The sequence below is a fragment of the Podarcis pityusensis genome (assembly GCF_964106645.2).
Source record: "Podarcis pityusensis genome assembly, chromosome: 18".
NCBI classification, from domain to species: Eukaryota; Metazoa; Chordata; class Lepidosauria; order Squamata; family Lacertidae; genus Podarcis; species Podarcis pityusensis.
Genome location: NC_138043.1, coordinates 8,730,738 through 8,754,693, shown reverse-complemented (window position 1 = coordinate 8,754,693; position 23,956 = coordinate 8,730,738). Strand labels below are relative to the sequence as shown.

At 50.2% G+C, this 23,956-nt stretch overlaps 1 protein-coding gene across 11 annotated transcripts in view; it reads right to left on the bottom strand.

Annotated features, from left to right (window-relative positions):
- PTPRS (protein tyrosine phosphatase receptor type S) overlaps positions 1–23,956 on the bottom strand; it is a 186,295-nt gene that overhangs the window by 54,544 nt on the left and 107,795 nt on the right. For 4 of the 11 annotated variants that reach the window (XM_080988706.1, XM_080988712.1, XM_080988709.1 and 1 more), the window contains exons 10-17: positions 21,894–22,199; positions 16,566–16,759; positions 13,971–13,997; positions 10,946–11,063; positions 6,070–6,660; positions 5,201–5,298; positions 4,799–5,055; positions 1,834–1,927 (exon numbers count right to left, since the gene is read on the bottom strand). In XM_080988706.1, coding sequence (XP_080844832.1) covers positions 1,834–1,927; positions 4,799–5,055; positions 5,201–5,298; positions 6,070–6,660; positions 10,946–11,063; positions 13,971–13,997; positions 16,566–16,759; positions 21,894–22,199 — 1,685 coding nt within the window. The remainder of the gene's footprint in view (positions 1–1,833; positions 1,928–4,798; positions 5,056–5,200; positions 5,299–6,069; positions 6,661–10,945; positions 11,064–13,970; positions 13,998–16,565; positions 16,760–21,893; positions 22,200–23,956) is intronic. The other 7 variants (XM_080988713.1, XM_080988708.1, XM_080988714.1 and 4 more) reach the window with 2 other exon arrangements.

Genomic DNA, 23,956 nt, shown 5'->3' with positions numbered 1-23,956 from the left:
AGCCTCCCTCAGGGAGAACAGTCTCAGAAGAAAATATAAGGGTCTGGACAGTGTTTACTGCAGACGCCGGCAAGGCTTACTGGGCATGGGCCAGATCCGTGGAGATCCTCCGTGGGCCGGACCAGCGCCGGAAACTACGCCTGCGCAGAAGTGATTTTCAGCGTCTGGGCATGTGCAGAAGTGATTTCCGGAGCCGCGGAAGAGAGCCCCCGTGCCGCACTGGTTTAGCGCAGTGTGTGGGGACTCGCCGAGCGGGCGGCTTGGTTTGGGGGTGGCTCATGGGGCAGTTAAGCAACCCTCATGGGCTGCTTCTGGCCCATGGGCCTTAGGTTGCTGACCTCTGGTTTACTGAGACCAACATGTCCCCCACCTCCACAGATATACCGTATTTTTCGCTCTATAAGACGCACCAGAACAGAAGACGCACCTAGTTTTTGGAGGAGGAAAACAAGAAAAAAAATCCCAGAAGCCAGAACAACAAGAGGAATCGCTGCGCAGCGAAAGCAGCAATCCCTCTTGCTGTTCTGGCTTCTGGGATAGCTACGCAGCCTGCATTTGCTCCATAAGACGCACACACATTTCCCCTTACTTTTTAGGAGGGAAAAAGTGAGTCTTATAGAGCAAAAAATACGGCAATTCCTTCTTCACAGAGTTGGAAGGGACCCTGAGGATCATGCAACTCCATGCAATGCAGGAATCTTCCACCCAACCTGAAGCTCAAACCCATGACCTTGAGATTTAAAGGTCTCGTGCTGACCTATCCCTCAGGGGCCCAATGGCACAGACCTTCCTAGAAGTGCTAACACGTTTGCAAAGCTAAGCAGGGCCCGGTGCAGTTTCCAATCGGATGGGGGACCCCGTTCTGAGATTCCTGTATTGCAAGCGGTTAAGCTAGCTGACCCTCAGGGGGTCTCTTCCAACTTTGCAATTCTTTGGAAGAATCGGAGACCAAAGGTTAGCTGTGCCTAAATATGCCCCTGGAAGAGGATTTATATATGAAAATGTGTTGGGCCTCCACACCGCTATGGAAGTTCCTTCTAAGCCAGGTATGGGGGGCATTTTGGGGCCTCTGCTTGTTGCTGAACTACAGCTCCCATCATCCCTGGCAACTGCCCATGCTGGCTGTGGATGATGGGAGTTGTAGTTCTGTAGCACCCAGAGGGCAGAAGCTCCCCCTCCCTGCCCCACAACAAGCTGTCCCAAGCCCTCCATCCCTGGGCTACTTAAAACTTCTCTATGCACCACTTTCAAATCTTCTCCCTGTGGCAATGAGGTCTAGAAACTTGTGAGTGCCCACAGCTAGAAACATGCAGGTTTTGAGGTGCAGTAGACTCTCCTGACAGACTTACAAGTTTGTAGGCTTCTGTAAATATCCAGGGGTGACTTCCTCCAACATTTGCTGAGGTCTTAGAGAAGTGCTTCCCAAACTTTTTTGCCCCCCCCCCCCGGTTCCATAAACTCACCCCCAGTTCCCCCTACCCTGTAAAAAGCATTGTTCAGAATAGCGGTTTGCAGAACCCACTAAAGAAGAGAATAGTAAAAGGAAAATCCAGAAAATTCAGAACAGCAACATTTAATTGCGCATTTATTCAAAAGCTAATTGTATGAATTCAACAAACCGGATGAACTTGATGGAGTGATACCAGCTTTTCAAAGTCTGATAGTCGTTTATTGCTCCAGCGCTCCCCGCCGCCTCTTTGCACCCCCTAAATCATCCCACTGCCCCCCATTCTTTGATCTACCCAAGAGGATTCTGGGAGATGTCCTGGGCCAACCCCGAGTATACACAAGAAGGCTGGGGTGCGGGGTACATGAATGATGGCTGCCACTCACCTCCTCCAAGTCCATCTCTTCCGGACTGTGGTATATGTTCTGAAACTGGCCGCTTTTGGATTTCTTCAGGGGAACGACGACGATGTAGTATGCCCTGGCAGATCAGGAAAGGAGAAGGAACTGAGATGGGGAACAGGCTAAAAAGGAAAGAGAGAACGGCAGCAAAGGACCAACCTAGCTAAGAAATAAAAGGTTAAAGGTGGAATGAAATACCACAGAATTTTAAACTTTTAAAAAAAAGGGATATAGGGCAATTTGTCTTTTTTATTGTGTTTTATATTTTTTCCGGAGCCTGCCAGAGTGGCTGGGGCAACCCGGTCAAATGGGCAGCATATTAATAATAAGATTATTATTATTTGTCTGCTTGCATTTCTTAGTACAGAAAATATTGATCTGATGTGTAGAGATCTTTCTTGTTCTGTTGAGTTCAGGAGGGTTCTGGAAGGTTTCCTCTCTGTGTGAAAGAAGGTTCTTGTTTGGGTTATTCCTTCTGAGAAGCTGAGTACAGCGGGTTTGAACTGGTCCTGTTATCTCTTTCTGTCAAAGCCACGCTGACTATAATAGTCAGGCCAGAAGGAGACTGGTTTTTACTTATGTTCTGATTCTATCTCTTTGTTCTGGTGTGGCGTTCTGTATGCCATAGTGTTAAGGTTTAGTCTTATTATAAGTTCTTGTAAGTTTTAAGTTAAGCTGCAACTGGATTTCTTATGGACAGGGCCAATCCTGAATCTATTGGATTTGTGACCATTATGCTCATTGGCCTTCAGTAGCAGTAAAGCTCTGCTGGATGAAATACAATTGCCTCTGGCCTATTTTGTTTGGGAATCCTGCAACGTGTTTAAGTCCCCACCCCACACCCCAGCGTGACATTGTTATCACCATTATTATTCAGAAATAAATACATTAAAATCCCTGTCAGGGAGCTACATGAAACCAGGCTTGTGGGCTGAAGGTTGCTTGACTTCCCAGCAGGGCTGTCTTAAGCATATGTGGCGGCTGGGGTGCAAAGATTCACCCCCCCCCAGGTTGCCCAGTCCCGGGTGAGCAGGAGGGCAGAGCCAGCCGGCCGCCTCAGCATCTCGCTGGCTTGGTCACCCTCGAACTCATGGCGCAGAGCCTCCTGCAGCAGAAAAGCCCGCCGTGGCGCTCTAGCCGGTGGCGGGCTTTTCCCCGGACTCACTTGGGCAAAAAAAATGAGAGGCACAAATACAAGATGGGTGACACCTGGCTTGAGAGCAGTACATGTGAAAAGGATCTAGGAGTCTTGGTTGACCACAAACTTGACACGAGCCAACAGTGTGACGCGGCAGCTAAAAAAGCCAATGCAATTCTGGGCTGCATCAATAGGAGTATAGCATCTAGATCAAGGGAAGTAATAGTGCCACTGTATTCTGCTCTGGTCAGACCTCACCTGGAGTACTGTGTCCAGTTCTGGGCACCACAGTTCAAGAAGGACACGGACAAACTGGAACGTGTCCAGAGGAGGGCAACCAAAATGGTCAAAGGCCTGGAAACGATGCCTTATGAGGAACGGCTAAGGGAGCTGGGCATGTTTAGCCTGGAGAAGAGGAGGTTAAGGGGTGATATGATAGCCATGTTCAAATATATAAAAGGATGTCACATAGAGGAGGGAGAAAGGTTGTTTTCTGCTGCTCCAGAGAAGCGGACACGGAGCAATGGATCTAAGCTACAAGAAAGAAGATTCCACCTAAACATTAGGAAGAACTTCCTGACAGTAAGAGCTGTTCTTCAGTGGAATTTTCTGCCAAGGAGTGTGGTGGAGTCTCCTTCTTTGGAGGTCTTTAAGCAGAGGCTTGACAACCATATGTCAGGAGTGCTCTGATGGTGTTTCCTGCTTGGCAGGGGGTTGGACTCGATGGCCCTTGTGGTCTCTTCCAACTCTAGGATTCTATGATTCTAACTCCTGGCCCCTGGACTGGTGCCCCTGAGAGCCTGGTGCCTGGGCGCCCCGCACCCCTAGCGCCTATGGGTAAGACGGCCCTGCCTGTTGGGATACTGCCAGGGAGACAGTCATCTCCAGACGATCCATCGATCTCCCGTAGAACAGCATCAGTCAGTTGGCGACATGAGCCTCAGACACATTCCAGGACTCGTGCACGCCCTTGCAGCGGACTCCGCAACAGAAGATGCACCCAGAAGAGCAAAGTGGTGCATGCTCTAGTTATCTCCCACTTGGACTACTGCAATGCGCTCTATGTGGGGCTACCTTTGAAGGTGACCCGGAAACGACAACTAATCCAGAATGCGGCAGCTAAACTGGGGACTGGGGGCGGCCGCCGAGACCACATAACACCGGTCTTGAAAGACCTACATTGGCTCCCGGTACGTTTCCGAGAACAATTCAAAGTGTTGGTGTTGACCTTTAAAGCCCTAAACGGCCTCTGTCCAGTATACCTGAAGGAGCGTCTCCACCCCCATCGTTCTGCCCGGACAGTGAGGTCTAGCGCCGAGGGGCTTCTGGTGGTTCCCTCATTGCGAGAAGCAAAGCTACAGGGAACCAGGCAGAGGGCCTTCTCAGTAGTGGCGCCCACCCTGTGGAACGTCCTCCCATCAGATGTCAAAGCGATAAACAACTACCTGACATTCAGAAGACATCTTAAGGCAGCCCTGTTCAGGGAAGTTTTTAATGTGTGATATTTTAGTGTTTTTTGGTTTCTATGGAAGCCGCCCAGAGTGGCTGGGGAAACCCAGCCAGATGGGCGGGGTACAAATAATAAATTATTATTATTATTATTTACAACTTTATTCAGCGTTGGTCAGAACAAAGGAAAAACATGACTGCCTGCCTTCGTGTCGAGGCAACAGACAGAAAACAAAAGCTATATACAAAACGGAAACTCCCTGTGAGCAGGAAATACGCAGGCTTGTGACACACAACAGCCTGCTCCCTTTTTAAGGAGGAACGGAATTATCCTAACACTGCCTCCCCGTTATTTTTACGTACTGCGCAGGTGAATCTGAGCCTTTCACTTCCGGCAGGTTCACCACGATGCTCCCGTCCAGGTCGTGTCTGTAGGTCACCTCCGGCTTCCGGCTGAGCAGGTTGGCTGCTGTCGAAACCTCCACCTGCTGTTGAAGGTTACCCAGAGTGCCCTTGGGACCTTTCAGGATGAACCTGTACAATGTGTGAGGTCTCAGGTTCGTGATGAGCTTCTTAGTGGCACGGCCGTCCACCTCGATCTCTTTGCCCTCGTACTGGATCTGAAGTTGGGAGGGGGAGGGGAGAAGCGAATCGAGATTTACGAGAGGTTGGCAAGTGAGGGAACGTAAACCTCGGGGTGAAAGGGGGGTCCCTCCACCCGCTACAGGTAGCGCAACGCTCCCCAAACATAATAGAAATCTGTACCGTGTACGGAACGGCAGAATTGTAATTCTCGGGGAATTCCCATCCTAGGAGAACGGACGTCTTGGTCACCATCCTCACTTTGAAGTTTTTGGGGAAAACTGTTGGAAAGAAAAGCAGTGAGGGGAGGCGGGGAGCAAGGGGAATGGGGTGAAAAGAGCCACATTTTGGAATTCCAAACAACCAGCAAGAATCATCTTCCAACCAATCGGCAATGCCTTCCGAAATACAGAACGCTACGGCTTCCGCCCAGAAAGGTTGCCCATTCCATTCCGTTCCATCCCGCACCCAACCCTGGCACCATGACATCACACAACGGGACACGCCCCTCCTCCCTGTGCCCGCCCCTCGAAAACAGGCTACGTAGCTCCTGATTGGCTGCTGAGGAGAAAGGGCCTCTGCGGGGGGACGGACATGTGGGGCTCGTGTTTTGTTTATCTCCCCTTCCCCTGTTTTGTGGTTTGCAAAAGAGAGAGAGAGAGAGAAAGAGAAAGAGAAAAAGAGAAAGAAAAGGCGAGAAAGCAGAAGAAAAGGCTCCTCCCACCTGTGATAGCGACTGCTCCGCCCAGCTGTCAATCAAGGAGGACTGTCTGGACTTGACTTTCGGAAGAAAGAGGAAAGAGGACTTACCTGCCGAAGGCAGAGAGAAGCCAGCTGCCTTTCTAATTTTGATTTTATTTTTTTTAAAGGAACGTACTTGCACGCCTGTCTTCCAAGCCAGCAGGGAGCTTAATGGCTTTTGATTTGCGGGCTTGCGTGTTTTTGTTTGTATTTCATTTTTAATCGCTTTGTTTTGTTTACTTCTCTGCCTCCCGGGAGCAGCTCAGGATACAGGGAGAGAGAGTCACCGTGGAGAAGTCGGCAAGTCCTACCTTGGTCCAGGAGGAACGTCCGGTATTGGACAGAAGGGCTGTACGGCCCAGGACCTTTACTGGTGTGGGCTCGGATTTTAACATCGTAGGCCGTGTTGGGCTTGAGGCCGTTCAGCGTGTACGAGTTCTCGGGAGACGGAGGGAGATCCTTCTCCTGCGGGCTCCCGGAAGACGCGGCCTCGCGATAGGCCACTGTGTACTTCACAATGACTCCGTTCCTCTCCGCCATGACCGGGGGCATCCAGTGGAACTGCACCGACTTGGAGGTGATGTTGCTGGCCTCGAGGATCTGCGGGTACCCCTTGGGCACGTCTTCTGGGATGGTGAGCTCCTGGACCGCTTCCTCCCCGAAGCCGGACCGGCTTTTGACGGCCAGCTTGAAGACGTAGGTGGCCCCTCGGTGGATGTTGGTGGCCGTGTACCTGTCCTCCTCCGAGGAGAATTCCAGCGTCGCCAAGGGGTCAACGTCCCTGCGGCCAAACTGCAAGCGGTAGCCCAGCACCTGACCCTCTGCGTCCAGAGGAGGCTCCCACTTGACCAGCAGGGCGTTTTCTTGAGTCGGGTGGACGGACAGGATTGGCTTCCCTGGGACTTGAGAAGAGAAAAGAGGCAGACCAGGTCAGGAGGAGGTGCGGCAGTGAATCACACACCGTGCGAGTTGGGAATTGATGAGAAAGAACACGACTTGCACAGGCTTGGTGGGATGTCGGGCCTAATGTGCCTGGAGGCGGTTGGAGGATGGATGGCGGCTAACAGATTGAGGTTGAATCCTGACACAGGATTGGGGGCACAGGGGGCGGGCGGGTGTGGGGGACTCCCTGGTCCTGAATGGGGTAACTGTGCCCCTGAAGGAACCAGTGTGCAGCCTGGGAGTCATTTTGGACTCACAGCTGTCCATGGAGGAACAGGTCAATTCTGTGTCCAGGGCAGCTGTCTACCAGCTCCATCTGGTACGCAGGATGAGACCCTTCCTGCCTGCAGACTGTCTACCCAGAGTGGTGCATGCTTTAGTTATCTCCCGCTTGGACTACTGCAATGCGCTCTCCGTGGGGCTACCTTTGAAGGTGACCTGGAAACTGCAATTAATCCAGAATGCGGCAGCTAGACTGGTGACTGGGAGTGGCCGCCGGGACCACATAACACCGGTTCTGAGAGATCTGCATTGGCTCCCAGTACGTTTCCGAGCACAATTCAAAGTGTTGGTGCTGACCTTTAAAGCACTAAATGGCCTTGGTCCTGCATACCTGAAGAAGCGTCTCCACCCCCCTCGTTCTATCCGGACACTGAGGTCCAGCGCCGAGGGCCTTCTGGCGGTTCCCTCATTGCGAGAAGTGAGGTTACAGGGAACCAGGCAGAGGGCCTCCTCGGCAGTGGCACCCGCCCTGTGGAACGCCCTCCCTTCAGATGTGAAGGAAATAAGCAGCTATCCTATCTTTAAAAGGCATCTGAAGGCAGCCCAGTTTAAGGAAGTTTTTAATGTTTAATGCTGTATTGTTTTTAACACTTGATTGGAAGCTGCCCAGAGTGGCTGGGGAAACTCAGCCAGATGGGCGGGGTATAAATAATAAATTATTATTATTATTATTATTATTATTATTATTGAGCACAGCAGATCATCCCCAGGAGGTTGAGTTGAAAGTCCTCGCCTCCCCACAGCTGCCAAAGTCCCCACTTCTCCAGGGCTTTTCCCAGGCAATCAGAGACTGTGCCTGCATGTAGCCCAACCATCCCTCCACCCTGTTCATGCCTCTCTTGGTTCTGTGAGACCAGAGGGAGGGGAGTTGGTTGCAGCAGGAGGGGGAGAAATCCGCAACTCTTCACCAGACGGACTTCCTCTCTACCTCTTGGTCCCTCTCCTTTTCTGTTTCTGAACTTTTCTCTTCCACAGCCTCTCCCTGCTCACTAAGCCCTGTTCCCTTTTCTGCTTCTGACACCTCCTCCTCCCACAGAATCATAGAATTGTACAGTTGGAAGAGACCAGGAGGGTCATCTAGTCCAACCGCCTACAATGCAGGAATCTTTTGCCCAACATCGGTAAACTCGAACTCACAGCCCTGAGATAAAGTCTCGTGCTCTACCGACAGATGGCCAGTTTAAAGAAATGAGAATTTTAGATGGCCGAGGATGGCTCTGTAAGAGGGGGCAGGGGTTGCCTAACAAATTCCAGCACTCTGAACAAACTACACTTCCCAGAATCCTTTGGGGGGGGGAGTCATGACTGTTTGAAGTGGTCTGATCCTGCTTTAAAGGTATGGCTTATACAGGGCCTTAGAGAATTGAAGAGCCAATGCAGGAACATATTTTGGGACAGAAGTGCAGCGAGATAAGGGGCTCTCAAGACTCAGAACAAACTGCAGTTCCCAGAATCCTTTGGGAGGGGGCTGTTTAAAGTGATATGGCACTGCTTTAAATGTATAGTGAAGATGGGTACTCCCTATTCTCACTCTCTTAGGGAGGAAAACGCCCCTTCCAAGATGGTTCAGGATTTGTTCTGACTCCCTGCAACAAGTTCTTGACAAAAATAGCAGTGCCTCTATCCTGCTTTAACCGTTCGCTGTGCAATGGCTTCCCCAGTTGTGACACCGCTTTGTTGCTGCCCTGAGAAGCTTCTTATATGCAACAACAGCGGCTCAGAAATGGAAGCAAGAAGAAATCCTGACGAAAGAAGAATGGCAGACGAAACTAATGGACTACGCAGAACTGGATAAAATGACAGGAAGGATTCGAAACCTGTGGGACCAGAGATTTACAGAAGATTGGAAGAAATATACGAACTATTTGAAGAGCAACTGTCATCAACAAATTACGCTAGTAGGACTACAAAAAGTTTTGTAAGAAGAAATATATGAAATATTGCAAAGAAGAGAAAGAAGAGAGACATCAGTTATGATATTTAAATGTAATAGTGAAAGTAAGAAATGTATATTAAGTGAAAAGATTGGAAAATTTTCAGATGTGATTGATGGAAGTCAAAGAAATTGTGTAAGATATAAAAGTATGTTTAATAACTGTTGAAAATGCTATGTTAAAAAACTAATTTTATACATATATGAGAGAAGCTATGGCACTGCAAAATCAGGAGAAAAATTAACCAGAATTACCTGCAGGATGAAACATTACAGGACTTTAGCAGGGGGATACTGGATATCCACCGCAGTGTAACTGGACTGAAAGTGGGATTGTGTGTGACTGCCCTGTGCACGAATCATCGCGAATGCACACTTTTTTACAAAGGACACCTGGAGGGGCCGAAACTGGGACTCCAGATCATCTGCTTGTCCAGGATTGCCTGATTCTGACCCACAATTGCCGTATTTTTTGCTCTATAAGACTCACTTTTTCCCTCCTAAAAAGTAAGGGGGAATGTGTGTGCGTCTTATGGGGCGAATGCAGGCTGCACAGCTATCCCAGAAGCCAGAACAGCAAGAGGGATTTCTGCTTTCAGAAATCTTGCTGTTCTGGCTTCTGAGATTCAGAATATATTTTTTTCTTGTTTTCCTCCTCCAAAAACTAGGTGCGTCTTATGGTCTGGTGCGTCTTACAGAGTGAAAAATACGGTACTCTCAAGCGTTGCAATGGGCAAAGAAGGGTTCCCTCGCCCTTATCACCTACTGTCTTGAGATTGCCAGGGGCTGAGCTTGGCATTTCTGTATGTGAGGACGGTTCTTTCTCCCAGCCCCCTGTTTTTATTTTCACAACAGCCATGTGAGGCATGTTTGGCTGAGAGGGGTAACAGCTGGCCCAAAAACACCCTGTGAGCTCCAGGGATGACGTGAGCTTGGGAAATTGTTTTCCCTTTACCAAAATGTGAATTATTGACTGAACAGCACAAAGCAGATAAAAGATCGCCAAAGACCCATTTGAAAGATTTGGCAAGGAAAAGAAGCAATTTCCCCAAATTAGGATTTTTTTTTCTTTAAAAAAAGAAAGAAAACAAATTATCTATCTGAAGCTAAGTGGAATGAGGTCTTGGATAAGAGCTTATCTGCTGCAGAGATACTCCTTCAGTGATGGATGGATGGACAAACCCAGAAGCAATGAAATAAGATCTAGGAAGAAGACGAGGAGGAGGAGGAGGAGGAGGAGGAGGAAAGGGAGAAAAACATGAAGATAAATCTTCACAAGATTAGGTTTTTTGTGGGGGAGTGTCCTGGAAGGTCTAGTCATCTAGTGAAATAGTCTAGCTAATCAGAATCCTCAGCTTCACACTAATCAGAATCTTGATCTTCTAGCCAATCTACATCCTTATTTTCTAGCCAATCAGGATCCTGATCTTCTAGCCAACCTATATCCTTATTTTCTAGCCAATCAGAATCCTCAGCTTTGCACCAATCAGAATGCTGATCTTCTAGCCAATCAGAATCCTCAGCTTGACACCAATCAGAATCTGGATCTTCCAGCCAATCTACATCCTTATTTTCTAGCCAATCAGGATCCTGATCATCTAGCCAATCTACATCCTTATTTTCTAGCCAATCAGAATCCTCCGCTGCACACCAATCAGGATCCTTATCTTCTGGCCAATCACTCTCATGAGCTTCTAGGCAATCACTGCCTGCACTTACGGCACTGAGTGGGATTTTTTATTTCCTGCGCTTCAAACTCAGAATACTCAACGTTCACCATCCACGCCACCTTGGGAAATATGGGTGCCTTGGTTGATAACGGGGTGCTACCATCACTATTGCTTCTTATTTATCGCTTGCTTTGTATATGGCACGAGGCAATACCCCGATCCTGAGCTTCTGGGTTTAGTAATGGTTGTTGATGATAAAACAATATTTTTAAAAACGATTTTAAAAGTAGAAAAGGAAGCATTCTGCAGCTGCCTTTGTGCAATGAAGGCTGGCGGTGTTACCCTCCGAGAGACGCTCACCTGCCCCCTTGGTCACGGCCACCCTGGGTTTGCTGCGGGCACCGTCGCCTTTCATGGTATAGGCAGCCACAGTGATGGAATAGGCAGTCTCTGGCTGCAGCCCAGCGATGATCATTTCCTGGGGACGGGAATCCAAGAGAAGGAGAGAGATTTTTACCCTTTTTAAAATACTGAATGCAGAACAGTTTGAGCTTGGCGGTGGCTTGGGGGTGTGGGGAGAACCGACAACGGCGATGCATGCAGGGAACACGACACAACGCAAGCGAGAGGAAAAGGAAAAGCAGGGTTGCGAGGTTGCGGGAAGGAAATGCACACAGTTTAGCTACGAAAACACACACACACACAAGCGGCTCGGAGGAATCCTCTTTATGCAAAACGCGCAGCTGAGGGGGGGGGGGGGCTTTGCTCCTCCATCTGCCTCCCAGCTTCTCTCCCTCTATCTCGGCAGAAAATGCATCCGCTGTCAAAACGCTCTGCCAGCTTCTTCAAAGGAGTCCAGAGTCTCGGAGGAGAGGGGAGGAAAAGAGAATCCAGCAGCTTCAAGGAGATTAAAAACCTCGTTTACACGTGCAAGCCCCTCCCCTGCCGACAAGCCGATTCTGGAAGAGGGTGCATGTGTGTTTGAGGGCGGCGGCGGCTATGGGGCGCTTTAATTCCAGGCAGGGGGTGCCTTTGGGGACTGTGAATGCAGCTGTTTTGGGGTACTGCCCCGTCAGCTCAAGGCCACTTTGCCAGGGTCTCCCCCCTTCCCTTGTTTCAGAGACGGGAGAGGTGGGGAGCAGGGCAGCAAGCGCAGGAGCCAAGGTCCCTTTAAAGGTAAAGGGACCCCTGACCATTAGGTCCAGTCGTGTCTGACTCTGGGGCTGCGGCGCTCATCTCGCTTTATTGGCCGTGGGAGCCGGTGTACAGCTTCCGGGTCATGTGGCCAGCAGGACTAAGTCACTTCTGGTGGACCAGAGCAGTGCACGGAAACGCCGTTTACCTTCCCGCCGGAGCGGTACCTATTTATCTACTTGCACTTGACGTGCTTTCGAACTGCTAGGTTGGCAGGAGCAGGGATCGAGCAACAGGAGCTCACCCCGTCGCGGGGATTCAAACCGCCGACCTTTTGATCGGCACTCCTAGGCTCTGTGGTTTAACCCACAGCGCCACCCACGTCCCACCAAGGTCCCTTTGGCTCCCCCCAATTAAATATTTGTGGGGGCTGGGAACCCAAAGCTCTCCTGGTATGTCCCATGGAGGACCTTACGATCTTCAAACAAAATCATCTTGGAGATCGCGGGCCACAGGGAGGTCAGGCTGGCCTCAACCAGAGCCAGGGCTTTTTTGGCCGTGGCCCCGATCTGCTGGAACACTCTTTTACAAGAGACTACGGCCCTGTGGGACTTGATATCTTTCCGCAGGGCCTGCAAGACGGAGCTGTTCCACCAGGCCTTTGGCCAAGGCACAGTGTGACCCCCTCCTTTGGTGATCCTCATAGAACTCTAGCCCAATGGTGCTATTAATTTGATTTGAACTGATTTTATAATGAATTGATTTTATAATGTGGTATTATTTTACTGTTGCTAGCCGCTCTGAGCCCGGCTTCGGCTGGGGAGGGCAGGATATAAATAAAATTTTATTTTTATTATTATTATTATTATTATTATTATTATTATTACTGGCATTGCGGCTCAAATTGTGTGCCTGTGGTGTGGTCTTGTGATCAATTCTTTGGGCTGGGGCTTACCTGCCCCTCCCCATATTTCTCAGCAAAGGAAAGGGGGCTTCTGCCGTGGGCCCAGCTGGCTTGCTACAGGGCAAGTGGGAGGGATGCTCTGCTGATATGGCCCCTGGACAGACCAGGAAGCGCTGCTTGCAGAATCCTGGTTCTGCAAGGACACTGAGCAGTCTCTGTTCCTGTGCAGCAAGCGTGGGGAAGGCCCCCCCCGAACCCGGGGGCCACATTTTCTCCTGGACAACCTCAGGGGGCCACTTGTCAGTGGTGAGCAGTGCGATTTGCTAAACACCACCTTTGGACACTCGGCTACTTTCCCCTCTCCAGGCAAGGCGAACGAATTCCAGCCCTCTGGACAAACTACACTTCGCTTCCATGAAGAGCTCAGAAAAAAATGGAAGGAGAGTGCGAATCAGGGCTGGCGAGGGGGCGGTGGCATAGCTGTCAACTTACAGATTTGAAAATAAGGGACCAGCAGCCTCGAAAATAAGGGATCAGCAGCCAAAATAAGGGATTTTCTGAAAACAGGTATGTTCAACTTCTGAGCCCCTGCGAGCCAAAGGCAGAAAGCCCAGCCAGCAGCCAAACGAAGCCTCAAGCGGTGGTTCCCACAGCGCAGCAACCCGGCTAAGGGGATGCAGCAAGGAAAAGCACCGTCACCTCTCTACTGGGAAGCACTGAGCAAAGGCGAGTCCCCAGACAACGCGGCCGATTTGATCGGCACAAGGCATGCAAGCTCCACCCCCCAGTCGTTCTTAGGACTCCTTATTGGGTGAGCAACGCAGCCAAGCAACACAGTTGGAGCCTCCCCCTCCCTGGCCGGCAGGGAGGGAGGGAGAGGAGCTGCTTCCTTTGAAACCCGGGAAATTTAAGGGACATCATCAATAAGGGACAGCAGCGGGACACAGCGCTGGGATAAGGGACTGTCCCGCCAAATAAGGGACGGTTGACAGCTATGGGTGGTGGTGCCTGGGGAGAGCTGCCTGGGCCAGGTAGAGAGGTCTGGAGGGCCACATTTGCCCCAGACTGTACACGTGTGGTTGGAAGCCGCTTTGAGAGCTATAAATTAGGAGAGACATCACGGATGATAGTGGACAGAAGCTGCTTCTGCGCAGCTGCCCAGTTAAACAGCTGGCAAGGCCTCCCTTTGCCTGGAGAGATGCAAGGGAAACTGCCAGAACGGGGCATGGGAGGAGAAAAAGGGTGAAAGCAGAAATCCACAAATGCCACAGCATCACCAACGGAAGGGAAAGGGGGTTGGGGAGCAGAGCAAAAGGGTCACCCGGACAAGAAAGAGTCCGTACTTACGTATTCTGCAGTGTCATCGGTTTCCCACTGAGCAAAAGAGGGTATGCGGTTAAGGACAGAAAGAGGAAAGAGAAACGTGTAAGACAGACAGAGAGAGAGAAAGTTTGCAGAGAAGCAGTTCGGAAGCAAAACAGCCCGCTTCTCGGAAGCCCGTGAAGAGGGGGAGGTCCAAGGAGGGATGAGGTTAGTAGGATGCGCTACTTGGGGGGGTTGGACTAGATGACCTTTGGGCTCCCCCCCAACTAGAATTTTATGATTCTTACGGATAGCAGTGGCAGAGCTTTGAAAAGGCAGCATTTGCAGTGGCGCCAACTGGGGCGAAAACAACAACCCTTTTCGGAGAGTGGAACATTTTCAAGGTGAAAGGTTTGTTTTGGGGGGGTGGGGGGGAACGTCGCTCAGTGGTTAGAGCTCCTGTGCGCATGCAGTCTCTGCCTGAAACCCTAGACAGCTGGTGCTAGTCAGAGTGGACGATGGTGAGCCAAATGGACCAGCGGTTCAGAAGGCAATTTATACTTGATGCAGGCAGAGCTCAGCTGCAGTGCATATTGCCTTGCATTCGGAAGCTCCCAGATTTAACCACCAACATATTTAAAAGGTAAAGGGACCCCCGACCGTTAGGTCCAGTCGTGACCGACTGTGGGGTTGTGGCGCTCATCTCGCTTTATTGGCCGAGATGACAGCTTCCGGGTCATGTGGCCAGCATGACTAAGCCGCTTCTGGCGAACCAGAGCAGCGCACGGAAACGCCGTTTACCTTCCCGCCGGAGTGGTACCTATTTATCTACTTGCACTTTGACGTGCTTTCGAACTGCTAGGTGGGCAGGAGCTGGGACCAAGCAACGGGAGCTCACCCCGTCACGGGGATTCGAACCACCGCCCTTCTGATCGGCAAACCCTAGGCTCTGTGGTTTAACCCACAGCGCCACCCGTGTCCCTCCAACATATTTAGGAAGAGCTTTTTTCCCTCTTACCGAAGCAATTCAAAGCGCTCACAGTAAATAATCAAATACGCAATGTTAAAAGCAATATGAAACAGAGCATATCAACATCTGAAACGCATTCATTCCCCCCCCCCCTTTTGAAAGGCAGGATTAAAACATCTGCCCACTAGCAAGAGGCTGCAGATAATAACTAAGAGCCGAAGTGTGGTGGGGAAAATGCTTTCGCCTTGTTGACTAAAAGCAGATAATGATGTCGACAGGTGAGCCTCTCTGGGGAGAGTGTTTCACAAGCAGGGACCCACCACTGAAAAGGCCTGTTCTCATGTTGCCACCCTCTAGAGCAGCAATTCTCAACCTGTGGGTCCCCAGATGTTGTTGGACTACAACTCCCATCACCCCTAGCTAGCAAGGCCAGAGCTCAGGGATGATGGGAGTTGTAGTCCAACAACATCTGGGGATCCACAGGTTGAGAATCGCTGCTCTAGAGCTCCCTTGGAGGGGACACAAAGATAAGGACCTCAGAGGACAATTTCAGGGTCCAGGTTGGTTCATAAGGAGAGAGGCGGTCCTGGAGATTAATAATAATAATAATAATAATAATAATAATAATAATAATTTATTATTTATACCCTCCCCATCTGGCTGGGTTTCCCCAGCCACTCTGGGCAGCTTCCAACAAAATATTAAAATACGATAGTCCGTCAAACATTAAAAGCTTCCCTAACCAGGGCTGCCTTCAGGTGTCTTCTAAAAGTCTGGTAGTTGTTGTTCTACTAGACATCTGGTGGGAGGGTGTTCCACAGGGCGGGTGCCACCACCGAGAAGGCCCTCTGCCTGGTTCCCTGTAACTTGGCTTCTCGCAGTCAGGGAACCGCCAGAAGGCCCTTGGCGCTGGTACTGGGGTCCCGAGCTGAATAGGCTTTGTAGGTCAAATCCAACGCTGGATTGGACAAGGAAGCTAATTGGTAGCCAGTGCAGTCTAGGTGTCAGCAATGTCTAGGCAACACGATGACCATGTACATACACAATAGACAATCTTTTATAGAATTCCTTAAAACCATAACAAGTCCAAAATGAAATCTTTAGTCTCAAAGTCTCTGAAAATCTTTAAATGTACCCGACTTTGTATGATGAAAGTCAAGCTGTGAAGCTTTGTGTATTCAGCAAATACGATGTCCAACACTGAACAGTGATTCCGGATATTGACTACTGTTTCGTAGAATTCTTTGTCAGTGTGGTGGGAGGATATAGAATTGCTTCATAAACCCACCTTATTTTGAATGAATGTATGTAAATGAAAACAGTCGCTACGTTATTACATGAGCACTGTTCCACAGCAGTTGATATTTTCATTTATATACATTCATTCGAAATAAGATGGGTTTATGAAGGACTTGTTATGGTTTTAAGGAATTCTATAAAGGATTGTCTATTGCGTATGTACACGGTCATCGTGTTGCCTAGACGTTGCTGATGTTCTCTTTGCAACACAGGGGTTTGTTCAGTCCAGGGGTCACCCAGGACTTGGCGTTATGCGCCCAGGCTCTGAACCATCTTCAAGGGCAGCCCCACACTTAGCACCTTGCAGTAGCCTAACCCAGACGTCAGCAGAGCGCCCAGAGAATGGATGTTAGGCTATCGCAGATCATTACCTGCGCATCAGCCAGCATCACGTCTTTGATCTGGGGTAGACCGCTGGCTTCCCCGTTCTCCATTCGGATGTAGTGTACTTGGTAGCCGCGAATCTGCCCATGTTGGCGGTTCTGGAGTGGTGAGCGCCAGGACACTTGGATGGCGGTCGAATTCAGAACCTCCACTTCCACTTTGCGTGGCGGGGCACTGGGCACTGGAAGAGAGGAAAAGGAAGGAGCCAGAGGAACAGAGAGAGAGAGAGAGAGAGAGAGAGAGAGAGAGAAACGAGACAGAGAGAAGGTGCATGTTTCAGCTTTAACCAGGAAATTCACACGACGCTCAAAGCATCCAGGGTTCAAAGGACCTGAGATAGGCTTCTTTGCCATTTAGCCCAATTTTATTCTCTACGTAAACACAGTGGTTCAGGAGCGTCAGGTCCCAAAGGTGTAGGAGTGAGCCTTGTGAGTGAGTTGCAACCTCTCCCTAAAGGCACTAGTCCGCATGGTTCTCAAGTTTGGGCCTCCAGCAGTTGTTGGGACTGCCACTATCCCCAACCAGTGGTCCTGCTACGTAGTGCCACGGGCTGCCTGGATGCAAAGGAGTGGTGGGAGGGACCAGTTGGGGAACCCCCAAGGGAACCCCCAGGGGACGAAGGCTCAGAGCCCAGAAGATTGGCAGGAGAAGGAGGTGTTGGCAGCTGGAGAGGCAACAGGCTTTAGTGAGCAGGAAGAGGCCGGGGCAGAGAGCAGTCCAGACTCAGCGTAGGGGGACCAGGAGACAGACATGAGGCAGGCTCCTTCCTGCTGTGACCAGCTACCCTCTCCACTGCTCTCCCAGAACCAGAAGAGGCATGAAAAGGGTGGAGCAGGGATAAATGAGGAAGAGAAGTCTCAGATTGCTGGAGAAGGACCTGAAGGCAGTGGCGGAGCTTCATGCTCCGGCACCGGGGGGTGGAGAGCAGGCGGGGGGGCAGCTGCGATGGCACCCCACCGGGATCGCGCTGCTGGGGGCGCTGCATGCCCCCGCACCCCTCTTCCTCTGCCAGTGCCCAAAAGAGAGACTGTGGGCGGGCAGGGACCTTCAGTCCTAGCAACCGCCTCATAGGGGCTGGGTCTTGCCAGGGCCAGTTGCTTTGCTCACTAGGCCTGGCTTCCTGGGCCAACCTTGTTTCCTTGAATATAGAGTTCACTGACACCAGGTGTTTCATTGCTGACCTGCTCCTGACTAGCTCCTGGCAGCTAGGGGTGATGGGAGTTGTAGTCCAAAAGCAGCTGGGTACCCAAGTTTGAGAAACAGTGGTCTACAATGAGTGGCCATTGGCTCATGTAAAGGTAAAGGTAAAGGGACCCCTGACCATTAGGTCCAGTCGTGGCCAACTCTGGGGTTGCGGCGCTCATCTCGCTTTATTGGCCGAGGGAGCCGGCGTTCAGCTTCTTGGTCATGTGGCCAGCATGACTAAGCCGCTTCTGGCAAACCAGAGCAGTGCACGGAAACACAGTCTACCTTCCCGCCGGAGCGGTACCTATTTATCTACTTGCACTTTGACGTGCTTTCAAACTGCTAGGTTGGCAGGAGCAGGGACCGAGCAACGGGAGCTCACCCCGTCGCGGGGATTCAAACCGCCGACCTTCTGATCGGCAAGTCCTAGGCTCTGTGGTTTAACCCACAGCGCCACCCACGTCCTGCTCATGTAGCTCAGTGCTATGATGACTAACGGTGGCTCTCCAGGGGCCGGTCACAGCCTAACCTGGATCTGCCATGGTTGCTGAGAAACAAAAGCAGGATTTAAGCTAGGATACTATTTCGGCCACCCAGAATCCTTGGTGAGTCAGTTAATCCCACTCTGCAAAGCAGCAGTTCTGGGTTCAAGGTGTGGCAGCTGTCAATATGGAAGAGGGAGCAAGCTTGCTTTTCTCCTGCTCTGGAGGAGGGTAGGACTCGAACCCACAGCTTCAAGTTACAAGAAAGGAGATTCTGACTAAACATGACGAAGAGCTTTCCGACAGCAAGAGCTGTTTGATAGCGGAAGGGACTCCCTTGGAAGGTGGTAGACTCTCCTTCCTTGGAAGTTTTTAGGCAGAGACAGGATGACCCTCTGTCATGGATGATTTAGTTGAGATTCCTGCATTGCAGGGGGTTGGACTAGATGTCCTTTGGGATCCCTTCCAACTCTACTATTCTATGATAGGTTATGTAGGAAGACTCAAGGACAATCAAATAAACATTTAAATACTTCAGTGTAATATAACAATAATAATGAATTTTTATTTATACTCCGCCCTTCCCGGTTCAAAAACCGGGCTCAGGGCGGCTAACAACAAATTTAAAACACTTAATTATAAAAGCAGCATAAAATACAGTATAAAAAACATGAATAACAATAAAATTCAAAATTCAAAAATCAGAAATCAATTTGGGGAAATAATATAGTACAGCATCAATTTTTAAAATTTATTTTCAGAATATGGATAGATATCTTCAAAATCAAGCACTAGTAGGCATTGTTGGTTTTTATTTTTAAATGTATTTCTTGTGAATTAAAAAAATCTGGTGTGGCGCAAGCCTTTAAAAAATTTTTTTTTGGGAAGTGTGGCCCAGGGGGAAAAGTTTGAGAACCGTTGCTATAAAGCATTGTTCTTCTTCTTATTAAATTTATTACCCCCACCAGAAGTGGAATGTCCCAGGGCAGGCTGCAACAATTGAAAATTCAGAATTAAAAACAGTTAAAAACGGACAGCAGCCACAGGGAGAGTGGGGCAGGGTTGCTAGAATCGCAGAACCGGAGAGCTGGGAGGGGGCCAAGGGTCATCTAGACCAACCCCCCGCAATGTGGGAATCACAGACAGGGGTGGGCCTTCAAAACACTCGTCCCAGGAATCAAAGAGGCACAAATTCAGCATTTGCCGAAAGCAAATTGTGCTGTAAAGAACGGTGCATGGCGAAGAAGCCAGATCCGGCTGCCTTTTTGCGGAACCGCAGAATCGTAGATTTGGAAGGGAACCCCAAAGGCCATCTAGTCCAACCCCCTGCAGCTGGGCACAGTCAACAAAGGGAATTATTTTTGCCGCGGGACAGCCCCCCGGTCCCCGGTCCCACGAACACTGCGCTGACGGACTAAAACGCCACAATGTGGAGATAAAAGAATATCTCAAACAAAGCAGCGATATAGTCCTTAAATCCTAACACAGGTCTCTCTCTTTTTAAATTTGTTCCAGAAGCTCCTGCGCTGTAATTGGTTTATCTTACTACATTACAGACATGGCTTCGGGTGCTCAGTCTTTGGCAGAGAGTGGGATATTTACGGCCCTCTAAAACAAAGAAAGTGCCACTAGGAATTAATTAAGGGCTTATCGAACGCCCAACCCACGGTGGGAGAAAGGCAGGGAGGAAGAGGCTGCCTGTTGCACCTCTGGGCGAGTGCTCCGGCACCCCCTCTTTCCAATACATTTCCACTCGGGAGCAGGGAGGTCCCCCTGCCAGGGTGAGACCAGATGCACGTGCACATCGTGGAATTATTCTAAGAGAGTTGTGTCTCTGCATGAGTCCCTGCTCCGGGCTAATCTTGTGCAGAAATAAAGGGGAGGAGGTGCTTCGGATGGAGCTAAGCCCTCAATCACACACCACTGGAAAGTAGATTTTTATTTTTACAGGGGAGCAAGTGTGAAGTATGCACCTGTCCCCTAAGGGGATCGGACCTGCAGCCTTAGCTGTTATCACCACCGTGGTCTCACCAACTGTTTGTCTATTGCCTGCCCTTCACCTTAAGGTCCCAGGGCAGGTTACAACGTTAAAACGCAACATTACAAAGCAGCTTAAAGTGAATTACAACGAGAAGAGAGTAAGTTGGGGCCCAAAAGGCAGAGGGATGTCTTCGGCATTCTCTGCAAGCTCTACAATGAAGGTGCCAGGCGTAGCTCTGAATGCAGCGAGTTCCACGGCTAGCTTAGGGGCTGCCACAGAGAAGGCCCTGTCCCCCTGGGCTGCCACTCTAAGGAACAACCATGAGCCCCCTCCCCACTGTTGATCTCAGCACCTGAGAGGCTACGTGGCAGCCTTTCAGATATTTTATTTTATTTTATTATTTTATTTTATTTTAGTGTTCTGTTGGAAGCCACCCAGAGTGGCTGGGGAAACCCAGCCAGGTGGGCGGGGTATAAATAATAAATTATTATTATTATTATTATTATTATTATTATTATTATTATTTGCGGCCCAAGTAGTTGAGGGCTTTAAAGACCAACACGAACACCTCAAACTGGGCTTGGAAATAAACCGGCATGTTTTAAAAAGCGAACTACGCATTTGAATTTGCAACCCAACCGGGTTGCCCCAGCCACTCTGGGAAGCTGCATTTCAGACTGACGTTTCCGGCTCGCCTTCAAGGGCGGCCCCCTGTAGAGCGAATTGCGGTAGCCCAGCCTGGAAGTTACCAGGAAGAGCGATGGAGAGGGCATAGGTTTTGGAAACCCTGCCTTAAAAGGCTCCTTATAGCTTTGTTTGGGACACCCTGCCCAGGGCTGTCTTAAGCATATGCAGCGCCGCAGGTGCAAAGATGTGCCCGGCGGACCCCCCTCCAGGTTGCCCAGTCCCAGGGGCACAGGAGCGCGGCCACCTCAGCGTCTCGCTGACTCAGTTGCCCCTGAACTTGCGGCGCAGAGCCGCCCGCGGCACTCCGACTGACGGCAATTTGGAATCAATCATGTTCTCCTGTCCTGTCCCCTTTATAAAGATCTGAGGAATGAGATCATCACCCCACTCTTACTTGCCATCCCAGGCCGTCCATCTGTGGCCACACTGTTCTTTCTTTGTGCATTTTCTTTGTGCGTTTTAACTGTGTTAATGTTGTATTTTAATCTTGCTTTTAAGTTGTATTCATTCAACTCGTTTTTATTATTGGTTGTTAGCAGCCTTGAGCCTGGCCTTGGCTGGGGAGGGCGAGGTATAAATAAATTATTATTATTATTATTATTATTATTATTATTATTATTTTATCAGATCAAAATGATCAGACAACAGCAAAGGTTGCTAGGTTTATGGAGGGTGCAATGAGATTAAGGGCCACTATCTGAACGATAAACTTGGTCATTTGAATGCCTTTTTTACCCAATGTTGTCTTTTTAATTGTATATATTGCTTGTTTTATGTTGCTATGGCCGTTGGCTAATGCAAATAAAGTTTATCTATCTATCTATTCCGGGCCCCGGACTCTCGGCCTGGCGCCTGGGTGCCCTGCACCCTTAGCACCTATGGGTAAGACGGCCCTTACCGCGCCCTCCCTCCTTGCCCCACCCAATATCTCTGGCCTAAGTCTCTAGGAGGCTCAACAGAGAAGCGGAGGAACCAATTACCGTCTTCGTCGGTGCGGACGATGACCGGTGAGCTTTCTGGCCCGGGTCCCACCATCGTGTGCGCCACCACAGTGATCCGGTATTCGGTCCACTTCTCCAGCGATTCCAGGAGGATCTGATTGGTGCTTGCGTGAATGTTGGTCACCTCTCTCGGCTCCGTGTCCTCTGAGTCCAGGGCTCGGTAGCGAACGCTATATCCGTTCAAGACGCCATTTTGGCTCTCGGCTGGAGGGGGCCGCCAACTTACCAGAATGGCCGTGGATCTGGTGCTGACACATTTTACGTCTCGAGGGGGGGCGGACGGTTCTGTTGTTGGGTGGGAGGAGGGAAGAAGGGAGCAGTAGGGGAAGTTTGGGGCGGGGTGGGGGCGTCGGGGGAAGAAGGAAGGGGAGAGGTATTGGGGACAGCGGGAGGGGGGGTCGGGTCGGGAAAACAACAAAAGATGGGGAAGGGGGGAAAAGAAAAACAGGAAAAATGATAACAAAAAAATCTAAAACGAAACGTACGAAAATTTGGCTTAGGAGGACAAAATTTAAAAGGGGGGGAGAAATTAAAAAAAAAGAAACGGGCTTCTGCTCCCTTTAAATAAATAAATAAAAACAAACCAAAACGAACAAAGCCAAAATTGCAACAGAAACAAAGCAAGGGAGGGTCTTGCGATGCGAATTGTACAAAGCAAAATAAGTGGCTTGCACAGATAGGCAAAGGTCTCTTCTCAACTGCTTGCAAGGCTACTACAGATTTAACTCCTGCCCGTTCCTTCGGAGCAGAATCTATCTAGGGCCAAATTTGCACTGTGTGCTTCTAGTGCTATGGCGCCACTTTGAGGACCCAAAGACTCCTGGGATCTGCAATTGGTTCAGGGTGCTGTGAGTTCTTAGGACAGCCGTAGGCAAACTCTGGCCCTCCAGATGTTTGGGACTACAACTCCCATCATCCCTAGCTAACAGGACCAGTGGTCAGGGATGATGGGAATTGTAGTCCCAAACATCTGGAGGGCAGGAGTTTGCCTAGGAACTCACAGCACCCTGAACAAATTACAGGTCCCAGGATTCTTTGAGGGGAAAGCTGTGACTGTTTAAAGCAGCAGCACAGAGCTTTACGGTGTGAATGTGGCCAATCTCAACAGTCAGAATTGCTCATCTACGTGGATTTGGGAGACGGGGAGACAGGGTCCCCCCTCCCCACGCCGGAAGAGATCGTGCCCATTTTTAATAGGAAAAACCCACGTAGGTGGTGGATCCTGCTGCGATTCTCTGAGTGCTTCCACAAAAGCAGCAAGGGGAAATTTCCCTCGGTTCTCCCCGGTCCAAAGGATTGGACACCTCCTCCAGTTCTTCACACGGGGAAGAGAAACTTCCGCAGGTGCTGTAGGCCAGCAGAAAAATGAAGCAAGGAAACGGGTCGTTTCTGCTGCACAAAATGGGCAGACAGATCCTTCCTCAGACAGATCCTTTGACCAAGGAAGGCCATCAGATCCGCTTGACTATTAAGCAGTCCAGTCTGCTGCTACACATTTCAGCAGGCGGTGCTGCTTACTCCCGAGTAGCTCTGCTGCTTTGGGGGAAGACGTGGCCTTTATCTGCAAAAGACTATTTGGAGGCCGCAGCAAGGAGGGCAACTTTTTCTTCCCCGCTTCCCGGCTGCCAATTCCCCCCCCAGGGAAGAACTGCAAAGGGGGTCCCTCCAACTGGGTGCTGCACAGAAGCATAGCAAGGTGCTTTGCGTCTCTGCAACATCTGGCGCAAGACGGATTACACTGACTGGCAGAAGCTCTGCCCGATTTCAGGCAGGCAGCGTTCCCAGTCCTAACTGGAGATGATGGGCGCTGAACCTGGGAACTTCAGCATGCAAAGACTGTGCTCTACCACGGAACTGCGGTCCTTCTGTAAGTGTAAGGTTCTAGTCCAGGGGTCTGCAACCTAAGGCCCGTGGGCCAGAAGCGGCCCACGAGCCGCCCCCAAACCGAGCTGTGCTGCACTAAACCGGTGCAGGGGAGTCGCTTCCGCCGCGCCAAAAATTGCGTCTGCACAGATGTTGAAAATCACAGGATCCGGCCCACA